At 38.1% G+C, this 25,579-nt stretch overlaps 2 protein-coding genes and 2 pseudogenes across 2 annotated transcripts; 3 read left to right on the forward strand and 1 right to left on the reverse strand.

The window, feature by feature from the left end:
* Positions 1-480: 480 nt before the first annotated feature.
* LOC148689729 (uncharacterized) lies at positions 481-1,443 on the forward strand (annotated as a pseudogene).
* Positions 1,444-1,761: 318 nt separating this feature from the next.
* LOC148689730 (uncharacterized) lies at positions 1,762-9,215 on the forward strand. Its single transcript, XM_088688523.1, has 9 exons — positions 1,762-2,490; positions 2,802-3,116; positions 3,274-3,289; positions 3,435-4,068; positions 5,595-5,654; positions 6,575-6,653; positions 7,321-7,455; positions 7,566-7,698; positions 9,148-9,215. Exons 1-9 carry the CDS (start codon positions 1,762-1,764, stop codon positions 9,213-9,215), a joined length of 2,169 nt encoding a protein of 722 aa, XP_088544649.1.
* Positions 9,216-11,582: 2,367 nt separating this feature from the next.
* Positions 11,583-12,955, reverse strand: LOC137708059 (F-box/kelch-repeat protein At3g06240). The gene has a single exon (XM_068447040.2). It carries the CDS (start codon positions 12,953-12,955, stop codon positions 11,741-11,743), a length of 1,215 nt encoding a protein of 404 aa, XP_068303141.2. The 3' UTR covers positions 11,583-11,740.
* A 6,658-nt stretch (positions 12,956-19,613) lies between these two features.
* LOC148689731 (uncharacterized) lies at positions 19,614-23,637 on the forward strand (annotated as a pseudogene).
* The last annotated feature ends 1,942 nt before the right edge of the window (positions 23,638-25,579 follow it).

Genomic DNA, 25,579 nt, shown 5'->3' on the forward strand with positions numbered 1-25,579 from the left:
TTTATGGCCATGGTTGCCCAAATTTCTAACTTAAATAAGAAATTTGATTCTTTAATTACTTCTAATCAATAAAAAATGGTTACTAATATGTGTGAAATTTGTGCAGGTCCACATTCTAGTATGGATTGTCCTATGAAGGGTTCATTTCCAGAGTTCATTGAAGAACAAGCTAATCAAATTGGAAATTTCAATCACCAACAATTTAATCCATTCTCAGACATGTATAATCATGGTTGGCGTCATCATCCCAATTTTGCTTGGAAGAACAATCAACAAAGTCAAGTGAACCCACCTCCACCGTTCCAGAACAATGAAGCCAAGACAAGTTCAATGGAAGACATGATGGCTCAATTGGCTTAAACAACCAACACTCTTGCTCAAAACACCAATAATTTCATTCAAGCAACTTAAACTTCTCTACAAAATCAGCAAGCATCTATTCGCAATCTAGAAGATCAAGTTGGGCAGATTGCATATGCAATGGTTGAGAGGGAGAAGGGCAAGTTTCCTAGTCAAATTGAGATTAATCCGAGGAATATGGAGCTATTAAAGGCTATTACACTCAGGAATGGGAGAACTGTAGAGACGAATGGTGAAGAAAATGGGATGTTAGTTGAAAAGTCGGAGAATGTTGTCACTGAAGCACGAGATGAGAGTTTTATGAATTCAGCCACTTAAGTGCCTAATATTGTTTCTCATACATCAGATTTTACACATCTAGGCGATTCGATTTTGGAGAAGGCCAATGTTACACCGTTCCATATCCTTTATCGACTTCATAAGGCTAAGAAAGACCAAAACTTTTCTCATATCCTACAGTTATTTAAAAAAGTGAACATTAACATACCTCTACTTGATGCAGTGCAACAAATTCCCAGTTATGCAAAGTTCTTGAAGGATGCATGCACGAACAAGAGGAGGTTTTTGGAGCATGAAAAAGTAATGCTTTCGGAAGAGTGTAGCACTATTTTACAAAAGAAGTTGCCATCGAAGTTGACCGATCCAGGGAGTTTTATGATTCCTTGCACAATTTAAAATTCTTCTTTTGAAAAAGCTTTATGTGATCTTGGTGCTAGTATTAACTTGATCTCATATTCTATTTTTAAACAACTAGGTTTGGGCAAGATAAAACCTACCTTTGTGTCTCTACAACTAACGGATCAATCTATCACTTATCCATGAGGCATTGTCGAAGATGTGTTGGTTCGAGTTGATCAGTTAATCCTACTTGTGGATTTCTTGATTCTTGATGTGGAAGAAGATAGAGAGATTCCAATTAGACTTGGTCGTCCATTCTTAGCTATTGCCGGTACATTAATTGATGTCAAAAGTGGTTTGCTTACTTTGCGAGTTGAAGACAAAGAATTGGGGTTCGAAGTTTTTGAAGCTATTAAACATCCAAGAGAGCATGAAGAATGTTTTAGTATTGATATCTTAAATTAGATTGTAAGCAAGCAGTTCCGAGCACAACATCCAACTGAACCTTTCGAAGCTTGTCTTTTTCATTCATCCATGCCTAGAGTTGAAGTGGAAGAAGTTACTAAAATTGTCAATATTCTCAACTTTGCCCCTCCACACAATCTGTGTTGGAGACACCATTATGAAGCTTTGGGACCTGCACCTATGAAATTTATCCATCTGTTGAAGTTGCACCAAAGCTAGACTTGAAACAATTGCCTACGCATCAAAGGCATCAGCCTAACCTTATGTATGTATCGAACTCTTCTTGAAGAAGGCAACAAGCCTATCATTGAGGCACAAATGAGACTCAACCCACTTATGAAGGAAGTTATTCGAGTAGAAGTTCTCAAGCTTTTAGATGTGGGAGTTATCTTTCCAATATCTGATAGTAAATTGGTGAGTCCGGTTCAAGTAGTTCCAAAGAAGAAAGGCATCACTATGGTTAAAAATGACAACAATGAGTTAGTGCCCATAAGAGCAAAAATAGATTGGCGAGTTTGCACAGATTATCGAAAGATAAATAATGACACACGCAAGGATCATTTCCCTATGCCGTTCATTGATCAGATATTGGAGAGACTTGCAGGTTATTCCCATTACTGTTTTTTAGATGGTTATTCTGGAAATAACCAGATTGCCATTACGCTGGAAGATCAGGAGAAAATGACGTTCATTTGTCCATTTGGGGCTTTTGCTTCTCGAAGAATGCTTTTCAGACTTTGCAACGCACCTGCCACTTTTCAAAGGTGTATGCTGAGTATTTTTTATGACATGATTAAAATGTCCATCGAAGTCTTCATAGATGATTTTTCTGTCTTTGGATCTTCCTTTGATGATTGTCTTCACAATTTGACTCTTGTACTGAAACGGTGTCAAGAGATGAACTTAGTGTTGAACTGGGAAAAATGTCATTTCATGGTGCAAGAGGGCATTGTATTGGGGCATCGAATTACTAGCATGGGTATTGAGCTTGATCGAGCAAAAATTGAGCTTATTAAAAAGCTTCTCACACCTACATCAGTTAAAGGAGTTCGAAGTTTCCTTGGCCATGCAGGGTTCTACCGGCAATTTATTATAGACTTCTCTAAAATAGCCAAGCCTCTTAGCAACCTACTGCAAAAAGATGTCGCATTTGTGTTCAATTCGGAGTGTTTTCTACTTTTAACACTTTGAAGAAGCTTCTCATATCAGCTCCAATTATTACAGCACCCGATTAGAGTCTTCCATTTGAGTTGGTGTGTAATGCAAGTGACTATGCCGTGGGAGCAGTTTTGGGACAGTGAAAGGACAAATTACCGCATGTTATTTACTAAGCTAGTCACACTCTAAATGATGCCCAGTTGAATTATTCAACCACTGAAAAAGAGTTGCTATCTCTAGTATTTACGCTTGACAAGCTTCGGTCCTATCTTATTTGTTCAAAGGACATTGTGTACACTGACCATGCTGCCTTGAAATATCTTCTATCCAAAAAAGAAGCAAAGATGAGGTTGATTAGATCGGTACTTCTTCTCAAAGAATTTGATCTCGAGATTCGAGATAAGAAGGGGTCCGAAAATATGGTGGCAAACCATCTATCCAAGCTAGTTCGAGTAGAAGATGTTGATGTTGTTGTTCCATTCACTGAAACTTTTCTTGATGAACAATTATTTGCTGTCTAACATAGTGCAGTCCCTTGGTTTGCTGACTTTGTAAATTACTTAGCAAGTGGGGTGGATTCGAAGGATTTGAATTCTCAACAAAGGAAGAAATTCTTCTCTCTAGTGAAGCATTATTTTTGGGATAATCCCTATTTGTATAAGCATTGTCCAGATCAAATCATTTGCAGGTGTGTTCCCGAAGATGAGTAGCAAAGTATTTTGATAGTTGAGCTTTTTGATGTATGGTGCATAGACTTTATGGGCCTTTTCCTTCATCATATTAGCACAAATACATTCTGGTGGTTGTTGACTATGTTTCTAAATGGGTGAAAGCCATTGCCACACCAACCAATGACGCTAGAATTGTTCTACGGTTTCCCAAGGCCAACATTTTCACTCGGTTTGGAACAGCAAGAGCAATTATCAGTGATGGAGGTTCTCATTTTTGTTACAAGCAGTTTGAAGCTCTTTTGGCAAAGTATAATATCACTCATAAGGTTGTTACGTCATACCATCCTCAAACTAGTGGCCAAGTGGAGGTGTCAAATAGAGAGATTAAGCAGATTATGAATAAGATGGTGAATACATCACGGAAAGATTGGTCTCTTCGTTTAGATGATGCTCTATGGGCTTACAGAACAGCTTACAAAATGCCCATTAGGATGTCTCCATACAGATTGGTTTTCGGGAAAGCTTGTCACTTGCCAGTTAAACTCGAGCACAAGGTTTATTGGGCAATCAAGAAGCTTATTGTCGATTTTCAAGCTGCTGGACAGAAAAGGCTTTTGCAATTAGATGAGCTTGAGGAGTTAAGAAATGAGGCTTATGAGAATGCTCGAATTTACAAGGAAAGAACCAAGCATTGGCATGATAAAAACATCCTGCGAAAAGAGTTCTATGTTGGTCAAAAGGTGTTGTTGTACAATTTTGGATTGAAGCTTTTTGCTGGAAAGCTTTGTTCACGTTGGTATGGCCCATTCTAGTATTACAAGTCTTTCCTCATGGTGCAGTTGAAGTGCAAAATCTGGAGACCAGGAATGCATTCAAAGTTAACGGTCAATGATTGAAGCCTTATTTGGAAGTCAACTTCAATGCAATGAAGATTGACATCCCTTTATTTGATCGAGCCTGAGCAACACTGTAGTCTGGCTGAAGGCTCTAAATTTAGTGCTTTTGGGAGGCAACCTAAATTTTCTTTTCCTTTATTTTTCCTCTGTTTGCTTATATTTTCTATCATTTTATGTAGTTTTGAATTTTTCTTTCTCTCTTGCTCGGCTACAGATTCTTTCCTTTTACTCTTTCTTTTTGTAGGTTCATGTTGCTGCCATCCAACACAAGTTAGGACTAAATTACATTTACGAGTTGGAATAGAATGGCTGCCATGTGGTGCATAAACTAGGGAAGTGTCTTTGCTTTTCTTCAGTTTTTATGTTTTTAAACATTGGGGACAATGTCCAGTTTAAGTTGGGGGGTATGATAGGAAAAAATTGAATTAAACAAGAACTGGTGCTTTGTTTCTATGTTCCTTCATGCATTGCACTGGAAGTTATTATTTTGAAAAAAAAAAAATAAAAAATCTTCAAATCCAAAAATTGTTGTTTTAGATTTTTGTTAGTTTCCCGACTCAATGATATGATTGGATTGAATTCAAAATGATGGTGATTGAGAAAGTAGTAAGCATGTTGTAGGTGAAACTCCTTATTCCTTTGTTAGCTTTGTACACATTGGATCATCCATGAAACACGAATGCACATAGCCTTGTTGATGTGAAACTAGAGCATGACTTAGCGCTTCATATGTAAAATTAGTGATCTAATGCAACCCTTGTGAGCTTTTGAGCCTAATATGATTGAACTATCATGCATCAATCACATTTATTCTTGTGCATTTGATATCATTTTTACATGTATCTCTAGAACTTGCTTTATACCTCTCAATTCATTCATCAATTCATGTAATAACTTGGAAAGGATATAGGCCATCTTTGGATCGTTTGAGCCTTTCATGCCTACCTTATATGTTAATTTATCCTAGCAGCCCTTTGAGTCTTAAAATAAGCCTTTTCTTTGTTAGCCATATCTCCCTACCATTCTCCAACATTGGAATTGAGCTCTTATGCACATACCAATCCTTTATTGTTTTGAGATATACAAAGGTCGTGCAATTGGGATTTTGTTTACATAGAAGAACTGGATGGAGAGTGTGACTACATTGAAATGTGAAAACAAGGGGAATTGTAGCTTTGTGTATTCGAGCGTCATTAAAAGCCAGAAACTGCTAAAAACGATATTTCTGTGGGGGTAGTATGTGAATTTTCATTAAAAAAAAAAAAAAAAAAAAAAAAAAAAAAAAAGAAAAGGAAAAAACAAAAGAATAAATGCTCAGATGTGGACATGTGTTTTGTATATTCACTGTTATCATAAGCGAGGAGTATGAAATTGTTTATCCTGGAAGTGTTAGCTTATGATGTAAAATGTAACTTCTCATTTGAAGTTGTGATGGGAAAGAAGTAGGAGCTTTTGGTTGTGTTGTTGATGCTGGAAGACCTCTACGGTATACTTTCTCAAGCTTTTTGGATTCCTTATCTTTTCTTTTATTAGTCCATCACCCCTAGTCCCATTACAACTTGACAAAAGACCTTTTGATCCAAGGAATTACTTGAAATTGATACCGAGTTAGGTTGATAAGCAAGCATATGGCGTCATGTTTTAATGGGATCATTTGAGTGACATACATAACCAAGAAATATGTGTGAATGAGTGTATGCCCTGTGAGAAGGTCATGTGTTTGCATATGATGATTTAAGAAGCTTGAAATTGCATAGGCTTGGCTATTACACACACTACACCTCATGGATGATTGAAAGGTTTCGGCTAACATTTGGAAAATGGTTGATTCACTAGCTTTGTGCTTACGAAAATTCTTGATTATTATGAACTCTTGGTTGAGATTCTTTGAGATCATAGGGGGAAGCTAACGTTTTCCATGCTATTACTTGTTCTTATGTTTTCTTCTTTTGCTCGACGACAAGCAAAATGTAAGTTTGGGGGTATTTGATAAGAGCATATTTTACTACTTATTTTACTCTGAAAGCTACATTTTCTTGTGTTATGTTTGTTCAAAATGAATGAAATTACATGGTTTTGAGAAAAATATGAATTCAATCATTTTAAGTTCAATTCAAGTAAAGTAGCTGGAATGTGGTTTTGTTTAATAAGTGGATTGAGTGGAAGTGTGTTTATCATTTTTGTAAGTTGAAATTGGTCTTAAGTGATATTCACAAGTTGGGAAATTTTTAATTCCATTTTTTTGGCTCATCCAAATCTTATGCAAGTCTTTCATTCAGAAATTAGAGCAGCTTATTTGGTTGAATTTTTGTGTAGGGATCATATTGTTTTACAAGTCCAAAAGGAGGTTTGACAAGTCAACAAAATGTGGAAGACATGCCTTGCATGTGCTTTATTCATGAATAGGCGCCGGTGCCCAGGTCACGATTCGTCTGTGGTTGCTCTACCAGATGAAGTCGCTGAGACCCTCAGTGTTTTCTCCCAGGTGATAGGCGAAGTGAACTCTGCTATAAACTCCTCCATGGCATGCCCCTTATAAGTGTGCCTTGGTTGGAATCAGATGTCAAACTCCTCCAATTCAATTGCCCACTTTATCAGCCTTCGTAAAACATCTGGCTTGTTCAATGCCTGGGAGAAAGGGTATATGGTGAGCACTACAATGAATGAGCCTGGAAGTATGGATGGAGTTTTCGAACTGACATGATAAGTTGAGCAACAATTTTTCAACTTCTGGGTAGCACAGCTTAACACCGCGCATTTCTTGGCTCATACAATACATTGGATGAGTACTGAACTTATGGATGATGGCAAGATAGCTAAGTATACGTAGAACTATTTACTAGTCTTGGGCTTGGATATAACTAGGGCTCAACCAATGTGCTCCTTTAAGTCAATGAATGCATAAGTATATAGTTGTACCCCGAGAAAGCATCATGGAAGGTTAAAAGTTTATGACCCGCCGTTGCATCTACCAGCCAGTCGATTCGTGACCATAAGAAATTGTCCTTTGGGTAAGCTTACTTGAGGTCGGTATAGTTCGTGCACATACGCCACTGGGTTGGTTTCCCAATTACAGTCGACTTCTTTTCCCTCACCACTTTCGCTGCTTATCATGGATAATCCATTATCTTAATGAAATTTATACTGAGGAGTTTAGCCACATCGACCTTCATGGCCTCATAGAACTTGGCCTTGTAGGGCCGCCTCTTTTGACGGATAGGTCGGCGATACAGGTTGAAGCTGAGCTTATAGGAGATGATTCTCAGATATATTCCCAGCATGTCAGCGTAAGGCCAAGTGAATATACTCGCTTGGGCCCTTAGAAACTCAATAAGCTTTTCTCGGACTTCGGTGGTTAATAATACCGGACTTTCCTACTTGAATCTTTTTCTGGCAGTACGATGGTCTCCAAGTTTTCCATGGGCTCGGGGTGTTCCTAACTCTCATTGTCTATTGGGTCGACTCCCACATGAAGTTTGATGACCCAAGCACTCTGACAAGCAAGACCTTGCAGGCTGAGGATTATCCAAGTTATTTTGTAGTTTCTACCTCCCAGCGAAGTTTGACACATTTCACCTATTTTCATTGAAGATTTCAGAAGTTATCCGCAACTTGGAATAATTGCATGCCCAATACGACTTCCATGCTCTTTAGTGCGAGAGGGTAAACCAATTTCTCTACACGCCTTCGAGGTCTACTCTCCCTTGGGAGTTTCCTCTAGGAGAGGGTAAAGAGCCCATATATCATATGTGATAAGTCGGTCTACCTTGGTGTATCTAGGAGCAAGATGACATGCACTAGTTTTTCCAGGAATTAACCACAATAGTCTTTTTCAAGTCTTAGCTGACTGAAAGATTTCAAGCTCCTGGTTAATCCATGGGAACTCAGGCCTCTTTACTAGAAGAGACGATAAATGCAGTACATTCCCTGACGTTCTGCCCATGAAGATTCCATACAACTGTCTGCCTTCAGCATAGACAAGTTAAGCGACTATTCCTCTCCTTAAAAAACTTTACTAACCATTGACATGACACGCATCTTACGGGTTCTGTAAACTCTTAAGTGCAAAAACTCTTCGAATGACTACTCACGAGGATTCATACAATTGCACACTTGTACTGCGACTAGTTAGCAATTTCCGCATCCATACGGGACCCTATCGGCTGCCGACATGCTACACAATCCACGAGTTCCGGACATTTGTTCGCAGGCTTCCCAGGAGTAACTGTCCACAAAGGTTCATACAATTGCACAGCTTTGATGTGACTAGTTAGCAATCTTTGTGCTCATATAAAACTTTATAAGCTGCCAAACATGCTATGCATCCTATGAGTTTTATAAGCTGCCAAACGCAGAGTAAATTTGGGTTACTACTAATGAAATTACAGAAAACTGCACACTTTTGTTGTGACCAGTTAACGATATTCATGTTCACAATGGTCCCTATCGTGTAGTGATACTAGCTACACAGCCTATGAGATTGGTTACATAAAGTGCAACAGATCCCTTGGATCATTGCCCATGAATCTTAGATGACTAAATGCTTATGACGTGATTAGTTAGTGATATTTGTGCCCCGATAGTTAATTAGCACATGGTCAGGGGGTAGCAATTCACTACTGGCTAAGAACCTCAGTGCCTCGAAGCCAAGACTCATGGCCATAATGACTATGCAGACTTGACTGCTTCTTTAAAAGTAGTGTGTCCGTTGTCGGTCCTATGTTTAAAAGTTTTACAAAGTACCTTAGCCAGAATTCATGGCCATAGTGGCTACATTGACGTGTTTGTTTCTTAAAAAATAGCGAGTCCCTAAAAGTTTCGCAAGAAAGAGTAAAGTCATGAAGATGAAGTGAAGCGCAAAAACCAGTTTGTTGAATTTCTAGCAAATTGATAAATAGCCTCGAAGGCTTACAAAAGTTTAAAGCTAAACAAAGGAAAAGAATAAAATTCCTAAGCCTAGTTAAAATACTACTCATCAGGAGCTTGGACGACCCTCGACAACTCAGCTGACATACCTTCTGTAGCTGCCTCAACCAGAGCAGCCTGACCCTCGATTGCCCATTAACGGCAGCCTCAAAAGAGAGCTCGAGTAGGTCTTCGGAAGAAAGGGAAAGAGTCTCGAAGTTATTCACAAAAAAACTCATAATCCTATGGCCTACCATCGAGATGATCTATATAGCCTAGCTTGTAGAAGTTAGCTTGTACATAAGTAAGAGCACCATCATGACTGGCCTTCTCATTACTCAACTACTTACTCTCTTTAACAAGGCAAGTGTGGGCGTTTTGTAGTTCATCCAACTCATTTTTCAAGTTCTCACTAGCATACAACACTGGCTGCAACTCCAATTTAATTGACTCAAACTCGCTGGTAACCTTCTAGATACGACATATCTCATTGAGAAAAATTACAAGTTCTTAATCCTTGGCCAAGCTAGAAGACTAAAGGTTCGAATTGACATGATCAAGGTCCTGGATCTTCAAAAGGTTGAGGGCCAATGTCTTTATGTGTAGCCTTCGGTAGCCCTTGAGACGTAACAAGCCTAACCTTCAAGTCATTAACTTCCTGGTGAACGGCTTCCAATTGCATAGAAGTGGGGCAAATACATTTGACTGCTTAAATCGGCAAACTCTAACTCCAACTTCTCAATATTTTTGGCAGCCGAATGAACTTAAACTGGCCATCGCTGCCTCAACCTCCTTCACAGCCGTAGCCACATCCTGTTCAAGACGTGTGGACTCGGTAACAATGATCAAAGTTTTTTGCATGGTAGCAATCAAAGAAATCCTTCTCAAGCTGGCAGGATGCTTCGTAACTACCTTCCCAACAATGTCGATGAACTTGCGCAAGCATCAAGACTCGAGCAGGTTAGCTTTGAGTAGCACACAAATTTTAGGGAACTCTCCATAAGCAAACTCGGTGGATTTCTCACAACTGCCCTTGGGAGTAGTTTCCTTATTCTCAACAGCTAGGATAGGCACAACATTGGGAGAAGTAGGCTCAAGCGCCTTCTAGCAGATGAACCCACCTTCTAGCTCTTCATAGCAGTAAACCTCTTAGAAGCTAAACTAGACTTAGCTCCAGATGGACGTCTCGACGCAGATCCAGACACTGGAAGCACCACAAAACTCCTGCGTTGGCCAATCCTCTTAACAATGGTTTTAACACCCTTGGATTAGTAGGCTTCGTAGGCTTAGACCCACCAGTCTCATTCTTGCCCTTGGAAAAGTTCGTATTCTCACATCTTAGTGCATTAATACTAGTTGGTGGATACACTCATTTTTTTTCTTGATGATTTTAAATTGATGAACTCCTGAAATGTGTGCCATTTTCTATACAAGTTTTAATGATTCATTAAATTGCATGTTTATGAAAGTACAACATAGCCACTTAGTACTACGGTCTAATGGTATTCCTCTTCACTTGTAAGTAAAAGGTCTTAGGTTCGATTCTCGCCAAAGGCCAGTTTGAACCACATTATTGCTAGCCTATTGTGAGGCTAAGCCCACCACCTCCCTTTAGTGGAGATAATATCGTTTCTTAAAAATAAAATAAAAGTTACAACGTACAATACACGTTATAAACACTATTCTAAAAATTCCCGCCTATTGCCGCCTAGGCGCCAGGCAGCTGGCCACCACCCCTATTAATGCCTAGGTGTTTGAAAATTAAGAAAGGGTGCCTAGATCTGCTGAGACTCTAGCCTAGACCGCCTAAGGGCCCACCTACCCTGCCCAGACCTGCCTAGACACCCACCGAGGTTGCGACTCGCTAAGACAGAAAATAGATAACTTTCTTTTTACATTTTATTTTTTTTCAATAAATTATAAGAGACTTGTTGAATACTTAAAGGAACACACAATATATGCTTGTTTCCTGTGTTTTCATTGTGGTCTAATACTTCATAATATATATGTCATTCTATTTTATAGTTTATAATGAAATTATATAATATAATGTGTGTATATATATATATATATATATATATATTAAGTTTAAACAGACACTTAGTTACACAGAATATAATAGATTACTTAAATCCGCCTAGGCCCCAGCCCGCCGTCCGACTAGCGCCTAACTTTTTTTAGAACCTTGGTTATAAGCATGAGTTTATATACTTTTCACATTTAATACATGTTATTGTCACAGATTTTTCAATTACACGTATAAAATTAACGTATTCAACAGCTGCAGTTAGGGGCTAAAGGCTATAAATATTCTTTTAGCACCCTGTATTTTACTAATAAATGTTTGCACTCCTACACTAGAAGGTTAAGTTGATTATGTTAAATGAGTAAAAGCTTATTAAGTTTTTAAGAAGGGAATTCTTATAAAAATAAAAAAATAAAAAAAAATAAAAAAATAAAAAAAAGGAGGTGTAAAACATAAGGGAATTGTTATTATTAATTAACTCTAAAGAAAATAGTTATCATGCACGTTCAAATAAAATAACATTACCAAATGTGGAAAGCACAAAAACTAAATGCAGCCCCTGATAAGGAAAAAAAATTACAAATGCCACAAATTGAATTAAATTAAAAGATGCAGACTCAACCCTTATATCATTCATACAATCAAATAGGAGAAAATTGAACTTTTCCCTCAACTTGGTTGAGTGGAACAATACTTTTCACATAAATAAGACATTCAAAATCTACAACCTTACTGAGAATAGGAGGAATATGAAGATACTTGAGATTTCCGGTACTAGAATTATAAGAGGTGGCTCTTCCATCGGACGCAAGCATAAGAAGCTCGTCCCATTTCCAAAGTGTCAATGGATACTCAATGCCTTTAAAGGGTCCAACAGTTAGGAATTTTGTCCATGAACTCTTAACTCCATCGTAGTCATCCATTACCCATATTTCAAATAATTTAGAATCCTCACTTGGACTGTAGGGAGAGCAAAAAGAAGCAAGGGATTCATTTCGGAGAAAAATATAATCAAACGTAAAACCGGATTCTCTCCTAGAAGGCAATTGTATTATACGAAATGTCTCATCACGTAAATAAAATGAAAGTATGTATTCCTCGGTATCGCTTGCAAACCAATAACAAAATCCCTTCAAGTACACTGAACAAGAACAATGATAGGTTTGAATTGATATATCAATCTTGATCTCTTTCCAAGAGTTAGCAGCCGTGGTGTATACCTCAGCTGTGTGAGGAAGAGCAATACGATGATGAAATGTTTGCTCATCATCTGAATATTCACAATTTTCTACAATTCGCACGACCTTATATTCTTTCGAATTGCAGTCATAGCCAAATCCCAATGCTTGAAAGGTCGTTTCCAATTCGAATTTTCCCTTGGGAGGGGGTAGAAGAAGGCATGAATCGGGAAGTTGCCTAAATTCTGTCGTTGCAGGATTGCATAAAAGAACATTTTTCCCTGCATCTACACAAATAATCCCATTGCAATAACCAAAAATCAGTACAAAATCATGATCTTCCAATGGAAACGGTATAATTAGGTCCTCAACATCATAATGAAGGTTATGCTCATCACTATCAATGGAAAGATTAATCGTGGACCAGAAAACTTCTTGTTTCCAACTCTGGTCCGGAAAAATGTGAGCTTGAGAACGGTTGAGAAGGATACAAGTGGAGGATGAGAGTTTGTTGTCCATAGAATTGTTGAGGTGTTTGGCTACAAAACTTGGACTATTGATGAGAGTGCACCAAGACTTGCGTATGCATTTGAATCGCATCAACGACTTCGGCAGCAACCTGGACAGGATTTCGACCACCTTATCTTCAGGAGATTCAATTTCATGCAATTGGGACATTTCGGCAGTTTTATTCCACAGGAATTCTTCACACACACACACACACACACATATATATATGTGAAAGAACACCACTAGTTTGAGAGACAAACTAAATCAAACTCCATGGTCCTAAGGCAAGCGAGTTTTATGGAGGATCATACGTTCAAATTTTTTTTCTATTTTTAATTTTTTTTATTGATACAAATATAACCATTCAATTTTTACTTTTTAATTTTACATTAAATTAACTTAGAAAAGAAAATTCACATAATATCCGTATATGACTAATGTGTAACATCACATGATTTTGATTAATTAAGAAAGGGAATAAAAAATAAAAAATTAATAAAGTCAATTTTTTTTTTCATTAGAAATACAATCACATAACCATCTTTCGTCTAAGTTTACCCCATTTTTTATCTACACGCAATAAAAAATAAAAAATTTAAACGTTTTCTAATTTCACCACTTTTCTTCCAAAAATACCCTCAAAGGCCAAATGCCACATCCACAAACAGCCTAAGGTAGCCTCCCATGCACTCACCATTTTCTGAACTAGTGTTGACCAATTGATCTTAATATATATATATATATATATATATATATATATATATATATATATATATATATCTCAGTAGCAGTACTAGTGTTGAGTTTTAAGTGTTTGTTTGTATTATCTTTCATATAGGAACAACAACACAAGAATACAAGATATATAGGGTAAGGTGTGATCAACACACTTATCACCCTTGAATCACTCCTACACAGCAGCTCCATAAAATAGGGAGCAGAAAGAAGGTAAGGCAAAAAGCTTCTAGCCACCCTAAAAGTATGGGAAAGAAGATACAAGATCTAACTAGAAGTAAGGTGACAACTACACCATAATCATCCACCTAACCAATAGCTTTGGATACCCACTCTTGACTTTTATTAGACGATATGGGGTGACTGATGCTGCATATGACTAATGGAATACCCACTCTTTACTTTCAATACTCCCCCTCAAGCTGGGTCCAAAATGCTGATGGAACCGAGCTTGGATAGAAGACGCTTAAACTGATTTGGAGGTAATAGTTTGGTGAAAATGTCAGCTAACTGATCAGCATTTCTTATGCAGAGAGTTTGAATCACTTGAGTTTGCACTTAAGCATGGACATAGTGGCAATTAATCTCAATATGTTTTGTTCATTCGTGGAACACTGGATTGAAAGCTATGTTCGTTGCAGCTTGATTATCACAGTACATTGACATAGGTTGCTTTGTTTGAAACCCGAAATCACTCAACAAACCCTTAAGCCATATTAATTCACATGTTGTGGATGCCATCGATCTATACTTAGCTTCTGCACTCGATCTTCTCACGGAATCAAACATGAAGGATGTCAAGCCAGTTCAACATAGATCAACACAACAAGTTTGGCAACCACTCCTGTTCGAACAAACATGGATGAGTCTGCATGACTTCTTTGAAAACCAACTTCTTCAAGAACCGAGCTGAGCTTGGCATACTAGGCTCTTAGGGATTGTTTTAATCCATAAATGGATTTGTGCAATCTACACACCATCCCAGGCTCATTGTATTGAGGATGACCCAATGGAAGTTTCATGTAAACCTCCTCTTTAAGGTCACCATGTAAGAATGCATTCTTCACATCCATTTGGTATAAAGCCCATCCTTTATTCATAGCAACAGACAATAACACCCCCACAGTGTTCATCTTGGCAGCTGAAGTGAATATTTCCTTGTAGTCCACGACGTATTTTTAAGTGAATCCTCTAGCCACCATCCTATGTTCGTGCCTTTCAATCGATCGTTCTGAGTGGAATTTGATCTTGTAGATCCATTTACTACCAACTGCCTTTTTTCCTGGTGGAAGTTTAACTACACTCCAGGTGTTATGATTAGTGAGAGCACGAAGCTCTTCCTCCATGGCATTTCTCCACACTTCTTAACAGTTTGCTTCTTGAAATGTTTAAGGCTCTCAGTCACTAGTGATGGTGTTCAAATAGGCAGCATAAGATTTTGAAACTTTCTGGTAGGACATGAAACCACTGATTGGATGCCTTGCTAAATAAGTCACATAATCTTGAAGTCTTGTAGGAGGGTACTTAGCACGCACTGGATTTTTTTTGCCTTGAATCTGTTGTGTTTCTTCTATTGAGCTTTCTGGATCTTCATGAGGAGATTCTTCATTATGCATCTGTTGGTCAGGATTATGATTACTATCTTGAGTTTCATCAGCTACAGTAGGAGAATTAAGAGGTTATATCTCGAAAGATAGTTGCTCAGTCCTTGATAAGGGAAAAAAACTCAAAACATGACTCCCCATATGACTAATCTTCAGACAACTTGTTGAAAAAAGGGTTAGTTTCATAAAAAATTCCATCTCTTGAAACTACAACTCCCTTTAACTTGGGACTGTAGCACTTTATAACATTTTTGAGTAGATGAGTAACCAAGAAACATACATTTGTTAGCCCTTAGGTCCAGTTTATCCCTATGTTGTGGTTGAATATGAACATAGCATGTGCATCCAAAGACTTTAAGATATGACAGACTAACATCCCTTCCTTTTAATACTTCTATTGGAGATTTGAACTCCAAGACTCGACTTGGTAATTTGTTTATGATATATACAGCTATTATGACCCCTTAGGACCAAAATCTTTTTGGTGCTTTCATGTGTAACATAGAGCTCTTGTTTTTTCAAGTAGATCACGATTATTTCTCTCGGCTAGACCATTTTGTTGTGGAGTATCAACACAACTAGTTTGATGCAAAATTCCATTACTGCTTAAATATTGTTTCATGATGTGTGACACATATTCCGAGCCATTATCAGATCTCAAAGTTTGGATTTGGGAATTGAAATGATTTTTGACAAGATTATGAAAGTCTATGAATGCTTCAACAACTTCACTCTTAGATTTCAAAAGGTATAACCAAGTAACTCTCGAGAAATCATCTATGAAAGTTACAAAGTACTTATTCCCATCAAAAGATTCAAAAAATGGCCCCTATACATATGAATGTACAAGTTCAAAAACTTGTTTAGTCCTATTTGAGGAAAAACCAAAAGGTAACCTAGTGGCTTTACAAAAATGACATGTATCACACTGGATCATTTGTTTACACAAATTTGGAAACAATCTTGAAAAAATAAGCTCAGAAGGATGAGCTAATCTTTGATACCACAAGGTTTGGTCTTGACTTAGGTTAGACTTAACTTGAAATCCCTTGAGAAATGATGTCTCCTTGGATAGGTAGTAGAGACCATCTAAGAAAAAACCTTCACCAATCTTCTTCTTGGTGATACAGTCCTGAAAAATGACAGTATAAGGGGAGAAAGTAACTGAACAGTTTAATGCATGTGTGATTTTTCCAACTAAGAGAAGTTGAAAAGGAAATGAAGGAATGTACAAGGCTTTAGACTCTATATTGTTAGACACTAAATGTATTTTTCCCATTCCTAACACTTTAGCTTATTCCCATTAGCAACTGAAACATGTGAAGGTGTAGGGAGTTTTTTAAAATCATGGAGCTTGTAAACTTGGTTTGTCATCTGATCTGTGGCACCAAAATCTATGGCCCATAAATCATACAATTGATTTATATTTAGAGCATTTTTGAAAGCTGTTAGTATACCTTGCATGTTGTCTTGAGTGAGCTTTTTCGAGTCAGCTAGAAAACCTGCAAACTTTCCCAGCATTACAGTTGAGTTGCCATTACCAGAGGTACCAGCTTCATCACTCCCAGAAACTTCCTTCTTCAGTTGAAGGTAAGCAGTAAACTCATTTATAAGTGTAGTGGGATTAGAGGTAAAATTCAGAAGATCCTCTGAGCCTCTAGTTGACAGGGATGAGGCATGATTAGCTTCGTAACTGGGAAATTGAGGTTTCTTCTAAATAAACCTTTCATTATTCACGAAGCCTGGTTTGAGCTCAGGGTGGAGAATCCAGTAATTGTCCCTCATATGTCCGGTGGCATCACAATGTTTGCATTTGAGATGAGGATTTCTTCCCTTATACTTCTTATCACTAGAGAAGTGTTTCTTTTCACTGGAAAAGTAAGCCCTAGCTTCCAAGGCAGTTGTTGTGGTACTAGTGTTCATAACCTTTTTTCTCACTTCTTCCTTTTGAATTGTTGCACAAACATTTGCAAAGGTAGGGAGCTCTGGATTCATGAGAATGTGGCTACGGATATCTTCATATTCCGACCCCAAACTAGAGAAAAGCTGGAAGATTTTGTCTTCTTCAGCCCTTTTAAGAAGAAGGTTTGATTCCGTTGTATATGGACGGTAAACCTCTAACTCATTCCACATACCTTTTAGACTTCCAAGTAGTTGAACAAAAGGTTTTCCATTTTGTTGCATGCTCATGATATCTCTTTTAAGCTGAAACACACGGGCTGCATTATTCTGATTTCCATACATCTCTTGTACGGACTTCCATAGCTGAAAAGATGACTCAGAGTAGCTGAATATCTCAGCTATTTTCTCTCCATAGAATTGAAAAGCCAGGACATGACCAACTGATCCTTACTAAGCCAAGATTCATAAGTGGTAGAGGAAGCATCATGAACTTCTATACTTCCATTTATGAACCCTAGCTTTGATCTTCCTCCTAGGGCAAGTAAAATTACCCTCGACCATGGTAAGTAGTTGAACTCATTTAGAAGCATAAAGCTCAACTTTTGACTTGGATTTACATCAATCTCCGGTTGATTTTGATGACTGGCTCCAAGTGAGCTATCAGCATCGGACTTAAGGATGGGGTTTTCGTCAGCCATGAGAGAAAGCTTAAAGAATAAAGCAATGAGTATCATAGAGACAGGTTATTCCTGCTCTGATACCATGTTGAGTTTTAAGTGTTTGTTTGTATTATCTTTCATAAAGAAACAACAACACAAGAATACAAGATATATAGGGCCAGGTGTGATCAACACATTGATCACCCTTGAATCACTCCTACACAGTAGCTCTATAAAACAGGGAGCAGAAAGAAGGTAAGGCAAAAAGCTTCTAACCACCCGAGAAGTGTGGGAAATAAGATACAAGATCTAACTAAAAGTAAGGTGACAAATACACCCTAATCATCCACCTAACCAATAGCTATGGATACCCACTCTTGACTTTTATTAGATGATATGGGGTGACTGATGCTGCATATCACTGATGGAATAACCATTCTTGACTTTCAATAACTAGCTAGGCGCGCTCTTATATTGGATACCTTTAGCGAAGTATAAATATCGTGATAATTGTTTGAATGGGTGGGAGCAGTCTATGTATTGTGTTCAATTATGGTCACTGCAAAGAATGACCTTAACCAATTCAGTCATTGCAGTCTTAGTTTGTTGGAATGTCAACTCTATCCCACGAAATCAGTAGCAGCCAAGAATATGATTTGATTGTAATTGATTACGGGTGGCTTTGTACATAATATTTACTTGATTATATTCCCTTATTATAGGATCACAGTTGTATATATATTTCAACTCAATGAATGAAATACTCATTCTAGCAAATATCTTGTTCAGTCATTATTTTACATAGTTGTTGAACAAAAATGCTACTTTCATCACATTTTTCATACCATTGTCTAATACAGATCAAACAATATGTGTTGGTTGGCCATACTCTATTAAAAAGGTGGTACAAATGTGGTATGAAAAATGTAATAAGTGTAGAATTACCAGATTCCTCGTGTATCATCCGTAGCAAAATTAAGAACAGAAGCTAGCAATCCAAATTGGCACTTGAGTTTTAGTGCCTTATTGTTGGTACCTTTCCACCTGTGTTTTGATTTTCTCCTCCAGTTCAATCTTTGCCTTTGAGAGGATTTTAGAGACATTTTGTTTCTTGGTTATATTGTACATTTTGATTACTATTTCAAAGTAATTATTCTCATCCTTTATTGTAGGAGACCCACATGTGCCATATTTTTGTTGGAACTTGTAGGGGACTCCTAGTCCTACATCGCCCAAAATTGAAAGTCACCTTTATAAGTGAGTTCACTCACTTATAGTTTGACAAGAATTAGGCCAAAGCCATGGACCTTGGACCTTAGCCTTGGAGGGTTTAGGTGCATATATTAAATGTCAAAGATAGGTCTTGGGCCTTGGGGCTCTTGGGTTCGGATGGATGAAAAACATAAGTATCATTTTTACGTTTTTGATTTTTGCATTCAGTTTTTTTTGAAAGGATAAAACTGATCACGTGAACAATTATAACCATTCTTAAAGATAAACATGAACAGCTTTAACTACTCCATTACGCCATTATATATATGGCCGTCAAATCAGAAACCAATACAACAATTCCATCGCATCTTTTCATACTTCATAGAGAAACACCACAACCAATTCACCAAGAATCCAAGTTTGAGTGCAAGAACTTGGGTTAGATAGTTGTGTCCTGCAAGAACGACGTCCATTGAACTACTGCACTGGTGTAGGGACGAATTTCTATCTTAGGAGATTGCTTTTGCAAGCCTCTATCTTCAAAGAACAAATCAGTGATTTGTGATTTTATATGAAATTTCATTAGGTAATTATATTTTGATATATTGTATCTGTTGTTCAAATTTCCCATTAAAAAAAAACTGTGCAAATTGTTATATATTATACTTGACATTTGATTGTTTCTAACAATCTAAGACTGAAATTTCTGATTCCATGGATCAATCCAATGTTGGTGTCGTTAAGCAACACGTTGAGAAACCTAAGAAATTCAAGGGAGTTAATTTCAAACGTTGGCAACAGAACATGTTGTTCTACTTAACAACTCTGAACTTGAGTCATGTCATTATTTCTGAGGCCCCTAAAGCACTAGAAGAGGGAGATATTCTTGCTGAAATTCTGCACGCTATAGAAGCCTAGCTCATAGTGAATTTCTATGCATGAACTACATTATGAATGCTTTAGATGACTCTCTGTATGATGTTTATTCATCATATAAGACAGTGAAAAAACTGTGGGAGTCTCTGGACAAGAAGTATAAGTCTGAAGTAGCTAGTTCCAAGAAGTTTGTGATTGGAAAATTCCTGAATTACAAGATGAGTGACACCGAGTCTGTTGTCAAGCAAGTTGAACAACTCCAAGTGATTGTTCATGAGTTAGATGAAGAAAATATTGGTCTGAAAGAAGGTTTTGTGGTTGGCTCTATTATAGAGAAACTGCATTCGAATTGGAAGGACTTGAAGATTTATCTTAAGCATCTAACTAAAGATATGAGCATGGATCAATTGATTCTCAAACTGCATGTGGAAGAAGATCATCGCAAAAATGAGAAGTATGATGTCTCATCACTGGAGGCAAAATCCAATGTTGTGGAAGGAGGAGACTCACACAAGGCAAGGCACCATCAGAAAAATAAAGGCAAGGATGCTGCAAAGAAAGCACTGATTGCTGCGAAAGGGAAAACCTTCAAGAAAATGAAAGAGGTTGTTGGGTTTATGGAAAGACAAGTCACAGGGCAAATGATTCCTACCACAAAAAGGATCAGAATACTGACAATTCTAATCAAGCAAACATTGCAGAAGACAAGCTACCGATGAAGCTGAATGGCTTAAACATTTTCTGGAAGATATTCCATTATGGCCCAAGCCTGTGGTTGCAATATGTATACATTGCGATAGCATGGTTGCACAAGGTCGAGCCAAAAACACTAAATATAATGGGAAAGCGAGATGTATAAGGAGATGACATAAGACCATTAGACAGCTACTCAAGAATGGAATTATTTCCATTGATTATATTATATCTAAAGAGAATATTGCCAATCCTTGACAAAGGGCCTATCCAAGGATAAAGTGGTATTTACATCGAGAGGAATGGGTTTAAAGCCAACTCAATGAGTTATAACATGACGGAAACCTAACCTAGCTAATTGGAGATCCCACGGTCTAGGTTCAATAGGCAAACTAGTTGAGGACAACTTAAAGTAAGAAACACAAAATCTTTACTCATTCCTATGATGGAAAATGGTGTGTTGCCTGTAAGATGAAGAGGGTGAATAACTATTCTTAATAATGCTAATATCTTATGGTTAAGATGAATATAACAGAATATTCTTTATTAGCATTACCTATATGAGATTGATGTGGGGTCGCATCTTTGAGAATTGGTATGGCTACAATTCTCTAAATGTCTCATGAAATCAGGATATGTTCAGGACCAAAATGAACATAATCGTATGAATTGAAGTGTGTCCAGATGTGATATGTGTGATACTTATTGTTTTGATTTACTACTAGGAATGATCAGTTCAAGATATTAAATTCACTGCTTCATTAGGTAAATTTGATAAGTACTCACCAGAGAAGGTTCAAGTCCAAAAGACACTTATCCCGATACGCATCATATCTAAGTTCTCTAGAAAGACGTTACTAATTTAGTTAGTATCTTATTTTCTATTCAAATGTGGGGTATTGCTAGACTTTGAATAGAAAACGTGGGGTATTATTGGAACTTGTGGGGGACTCCCAGTCCCACATTGCCCAAAACCTTTTTGAAAGTCACCTTTATAAGTGAGTTCACTCAGTTATAGTTTGGAAAGAATTGGGCCTTAGACTTGGAGGGTTTGGGTGCATATATTAAATGTCACAGATGAGCCTTGGGCCTTGGGGCTTTTGGGCTCGGATGGACGAAAAACTGATCACGTGAATAGTTACAACCGTTCTTAAAGATAAACATGAACGGCTTTAACTGCTCCATTACGCCATTATATATATGGCCGTCAGATCAGAAACCAACACAACAATTCCGTCGCATCCTTTCATACTTCACGGAGAAACACCGTAACAAATTCGCCAAGAATCCAAGTTCAAGTGCAAGAACTTGGGTTAGATAGTTGTATCCTACAAGATAGAAGTCCATTAACTTGATGCACTAGCGTAGGGATGAATTTCTGTCTTAGGAGATTGCTTCTGCAAGCCTCTATCTTCAAAGAACAAGTCAGTGATTTGTGATTTTATATGAAATTTCATTAAGTAATTATATTTTGATATACTGTATTTGTTGTTCAATTTTTCCATTAGAAATAAACTATGCAAATTGTTATATATTATATACTTGACATTTGATTGTTTCTAACAGTTTTTTCACTCTTTAGCCCATAAGCTTTGATAGTTTGATGATCAGCTCGATTGAGTGCGTTCCTCAGGCAAATAATTTTCAATTGGCTTTGAGTTTTTGCATATGGTGACATAATATAGACAAACATAAAATTTATGATCAAATTTTAAATTAATTGTAATATTTGCACATGACTGCATGGAAGTTTATGCCGAGTATATACATATACATTAATAAAATAAACAATATTGACTATTTGGTCCATAAGATGCGCTCATGTTCAGTATTTCTAAATGCAATGTGTGTGATGATGGGGTTCTCGAACTTGAGTACGTTTTACGGCTAGGGGGCTAACCATCAACTAGTTCTGGTACTCTTTAAGCAAAGGTGACCAGAAGTGGTCTAAGGACACACTAGAGATCAGCAGAGAGTGGGAATATGAATTCTCACCTGAGTTACGTCCCGACTGAGTCATTAATGGTAAGTGAACTGCTTCATTCTTGGTCAGCTTGGAATTCTTGTTGAGTTACTTTTGACTTTGAGTTATTAAATGTCCATTTTTCTTTGTGCAAATTTGAAGTTTGGCTTTACTTCAAAGACTGTGCCTGATATGAAGAAGATTCACGCCACCTTGATTATCCCTAATGAATACCACGAATGGTACTGCGTACTCCATCAAATTAAGGAAGATGCACTTGCTCGTCTGGCCGTTGTTGTGCTGCTGGTAAGTGTGGGAAATAAAAGGTTTTAGCCACTTACTCGAGAGTTGTCGGTTAAGAACAAGCCGAAGACTTCCTCTACTGCCCGTGGTGGTTCAGCTGAATCTAAGAAGCTCACCATCAGTCTGTCATCTCCTAAGGGGAAGAACGATGATGCTGACTTTGAGCCTGCGAAGCTTGCTACTTTAAGAGTAAGAGTTTCACGGCGCCTCTAGTGTCTGGGTTCGTGTCAAGATGTCTGTCTGGAGCTATGTTTGCCTTGGTTCATCTTCAGAGAAGTTCACCCCTATGAAAAGCTGCAAGGTAGATTTGCTTGCCAATGAGGCGCTTAGGTATGTTACTTATACTATTTCGTCTGCTTCGCCTACTGAGAATGAGGAAACTGCACCCGAGGGCAGTTGTGAGAAATCCACTTAGTTTGCTTCTAGAAAAGTTCCCTAAAATTTGTGCATTGCTTAAGGCTGACTCACTCGAGGACCTAAATTCTTGTGCCAAGTTTGTTGATAAGGTTGGGAAGGTAATTTGCTCAGATTCCTTTGTGAAGCATCCTAGTAGCTGGAGAAGGGTTTCCTTGCTTCCTTCTATGCAGAAAACTTTGATCTTGGCAGCTAAGTCCATGCGTTTTGGCTAGGATGCAGTCGAAGCTGCAAAAAGGGTTGAGGTAGTGATGGCAGCTCAAGCTCGTTCGACCACGGAAAAGATTGAAAAGTTAGAGTCCGAGCTTGCCGATTTAAGGGTTCCAATGTCTTTACCCCCACTTCTTTGCAGATGGAACTACTTGCAGTGAAGTTGAAGATTTGAAGTTCAAGCTTGCAACGACTGAGGTTCAGCTGGAAGCTACATATAAGGATATTGCACTACTAAATTTAACTGTTTTCATGACAAAAGGGCATTTCATCATGTAAAGAAAAATTTTGTAGCAAAAAGGTTTAAGCGACGAATATTTTTTCATGCAAAGGTTGTGAAAAAAGACATTGCATGACCAATATTTAAATTTCACGTAGCGAAAACAGGTCCGCGCGACAAAACAACCCTCTATTGCACAAAATTTAAAGGAATGAAAAACTTTGTCGCGACAATACAAACCATTTCGTCGTGCTACACTAATATGACTCTTTTGGGACATCTTTTCCCTTGGATGTAGCAGAGGATTCACTGGGGGCTTCAAGTGTCGAATTACCTTCAAGATCGCGTTCCTTTTGCTCCACCTCTAAATTTCAAACCTCGTCCAACAAATGTCGCAGATGGGAGGAACTCTATATGTTTGATCTCCTAGGGTAGTCTCGCTGGGTGTAAGTAATGAGGAATTCGACGTCGAACACCTCTTCGAGTAATCTCTCATGATCTTCCTAGAGCACATTTATCTCTGAGGTATGCTTGTCGGTAAGCTGTTGAAGGTCAGCGATGCACTCATTATCCCTATGATCCACCACTTGGCGAAGATGCTTGATCTTCTTTCAAAGAGTTTCCTACTCCTTTACCCAAGTACTTTGCTCTGAAGCTAAAACACGCTACAACTCTCCTTTTAAAGTAACTAGAGCCTTGTCCACCTCCACTTGCTTGCCTCTCTAGCCTTAGCTCGTGTCTAATGTTCTCAAATCTTTTCCAGTAGTCCTTGGCGTTTATCTTCTCAACAGTAGCTAAGTCAATATACCGAGTTATTTCTACCACATGAGTAGCATCCTAAGCTTGATGCCTGGCATGCATGCTCTTAAGCTCTTTTGATTGGGATTTACAATCTCCGTTATGCCTCTATCCTCGCGGTTATTTCCATTCCCATGAATCCATTCAAGCTCCTAAATCTAACTCACTTGTCAGAACAAGGCGACCTTCGTCCACACATTGGCCTAATATACGAGAAACGTAAGAGGAAATTGATGCACATGAACAAAAAGAAATGGAGGAAAGAAATTCAAGTACCTTGTAACGACTCTTGTAACATCGCATTATGACATCTTCAAGAAAAGTGCAAGCTCCCTTGAAATCGACAGGAGCAATTATAGCTCCGAGCAGCGCTCAACGATAGTTAATGTTTTGAAGACTACTAGCATCAAAGGTAAGGGCAATTCAAACAACCAAAGGTGGATCACAAGAGGAGCATGAGTTGCTCCTTTAGACCTCGTTGAGGTAGTCGACGGAAAGTTGTCATGATAAGAAAGGCCATTTATAGGCACTTTCAACAAAGGAGCGAAAGTTGATGTTGAAGCCATGAAAGGCGCAGCGACTTCGCTCAGTACGAGCGGAGAACTTCGTGAAGGAACCAAAGAAGGAAAGTGAGGTTCGAGCTCTGATGACTGGGGCAACACCATAGGTAAAGGCAGAGGAGATGAAGACGGCGGCTCATCCACTGTGGATAGTAGGTAGATACACTAAAAATTGATGGCGCCAAAGCAACGATGCTCCTCTTTCAAGGGGTCTCCTCCTCTTCTCCAAACTTTTAAAAATAGGGTTCCCTAATCAATAGTTGAGGCTGAGGATTGGCAACGAATAAATGAGAAGGAGAACTGTAAGGGTGATTCCGCTTCTTTGGAATAGATGACAGGGTCACTACCAATTTGGAGGAATGAGTATTTCTATGTGCACTACGTGCATCAACCCACTCCGGCTCCTTTATAGGGAATCTCGAGTAGTGGAAGCCGTTTATGTTTTTCCCACAATTATGAACCACTTAAGCAAAAGCAGCCATTTCTAGTTACAGTAAACATCCGGATCTGCATTGCATGATGAATCAAGTTTGGACGACATATGTCGACGTCAGGCAAATCATCCTTGAAATTCAAGTTAGTTGGAGGAGGGGATCAGATTCAAAGTCCGCTAATGTCTCTTTTGCAGGCTCTATCAACGACT

Source organism: Pyrus communis, chromosome 17, assembly GCF_041283825.1.
Source record: "Pyrus communis isolate YQ-2024b chromosome 17, ASM4128382v1, whole genome shotgun sequence".
In the NCBI taxonomy this organism is placed as follows: Eukaryota; Viridiplantae; Streptophyta; class Magnoliopsida; order Rosales; family Rosaceae; genus Pyrus; species Pyrus communis.

Excerpts from the sequence above, each read along its gene's own strand:
- LOC148689730 (XM_088688523.1), top strand. The coding sequence starts at position 1,762 with ATGAGACTCAACCCACTTATGAAGGAAGTTATTCGAGTAGAAGTTCTC. Across the intron at positions 4,069-5,594 it reads GGAAAGCTTTGTTCACGTTG|TTGTGATGGGAAAGAAGTAG; the intron begins GTATGGCCCATT and ends TCTCATTTGAAG. Across the intron at positions 7,456-7,565 it reads TATATTCCCAGCATGTCAGC|TACGATGGTCTCCAAGTTTT; the intron begins GTAAGGCCAAGT and ends TTTTTCTGGCAG.
- LOC137708059 (XM_068447040.2), bottom strand. The coding sequence starts at position 12,955 with ATGTCCCAATTGCATGAAATTGAATCTCCTGAAGATAAGGTGGTCGAA.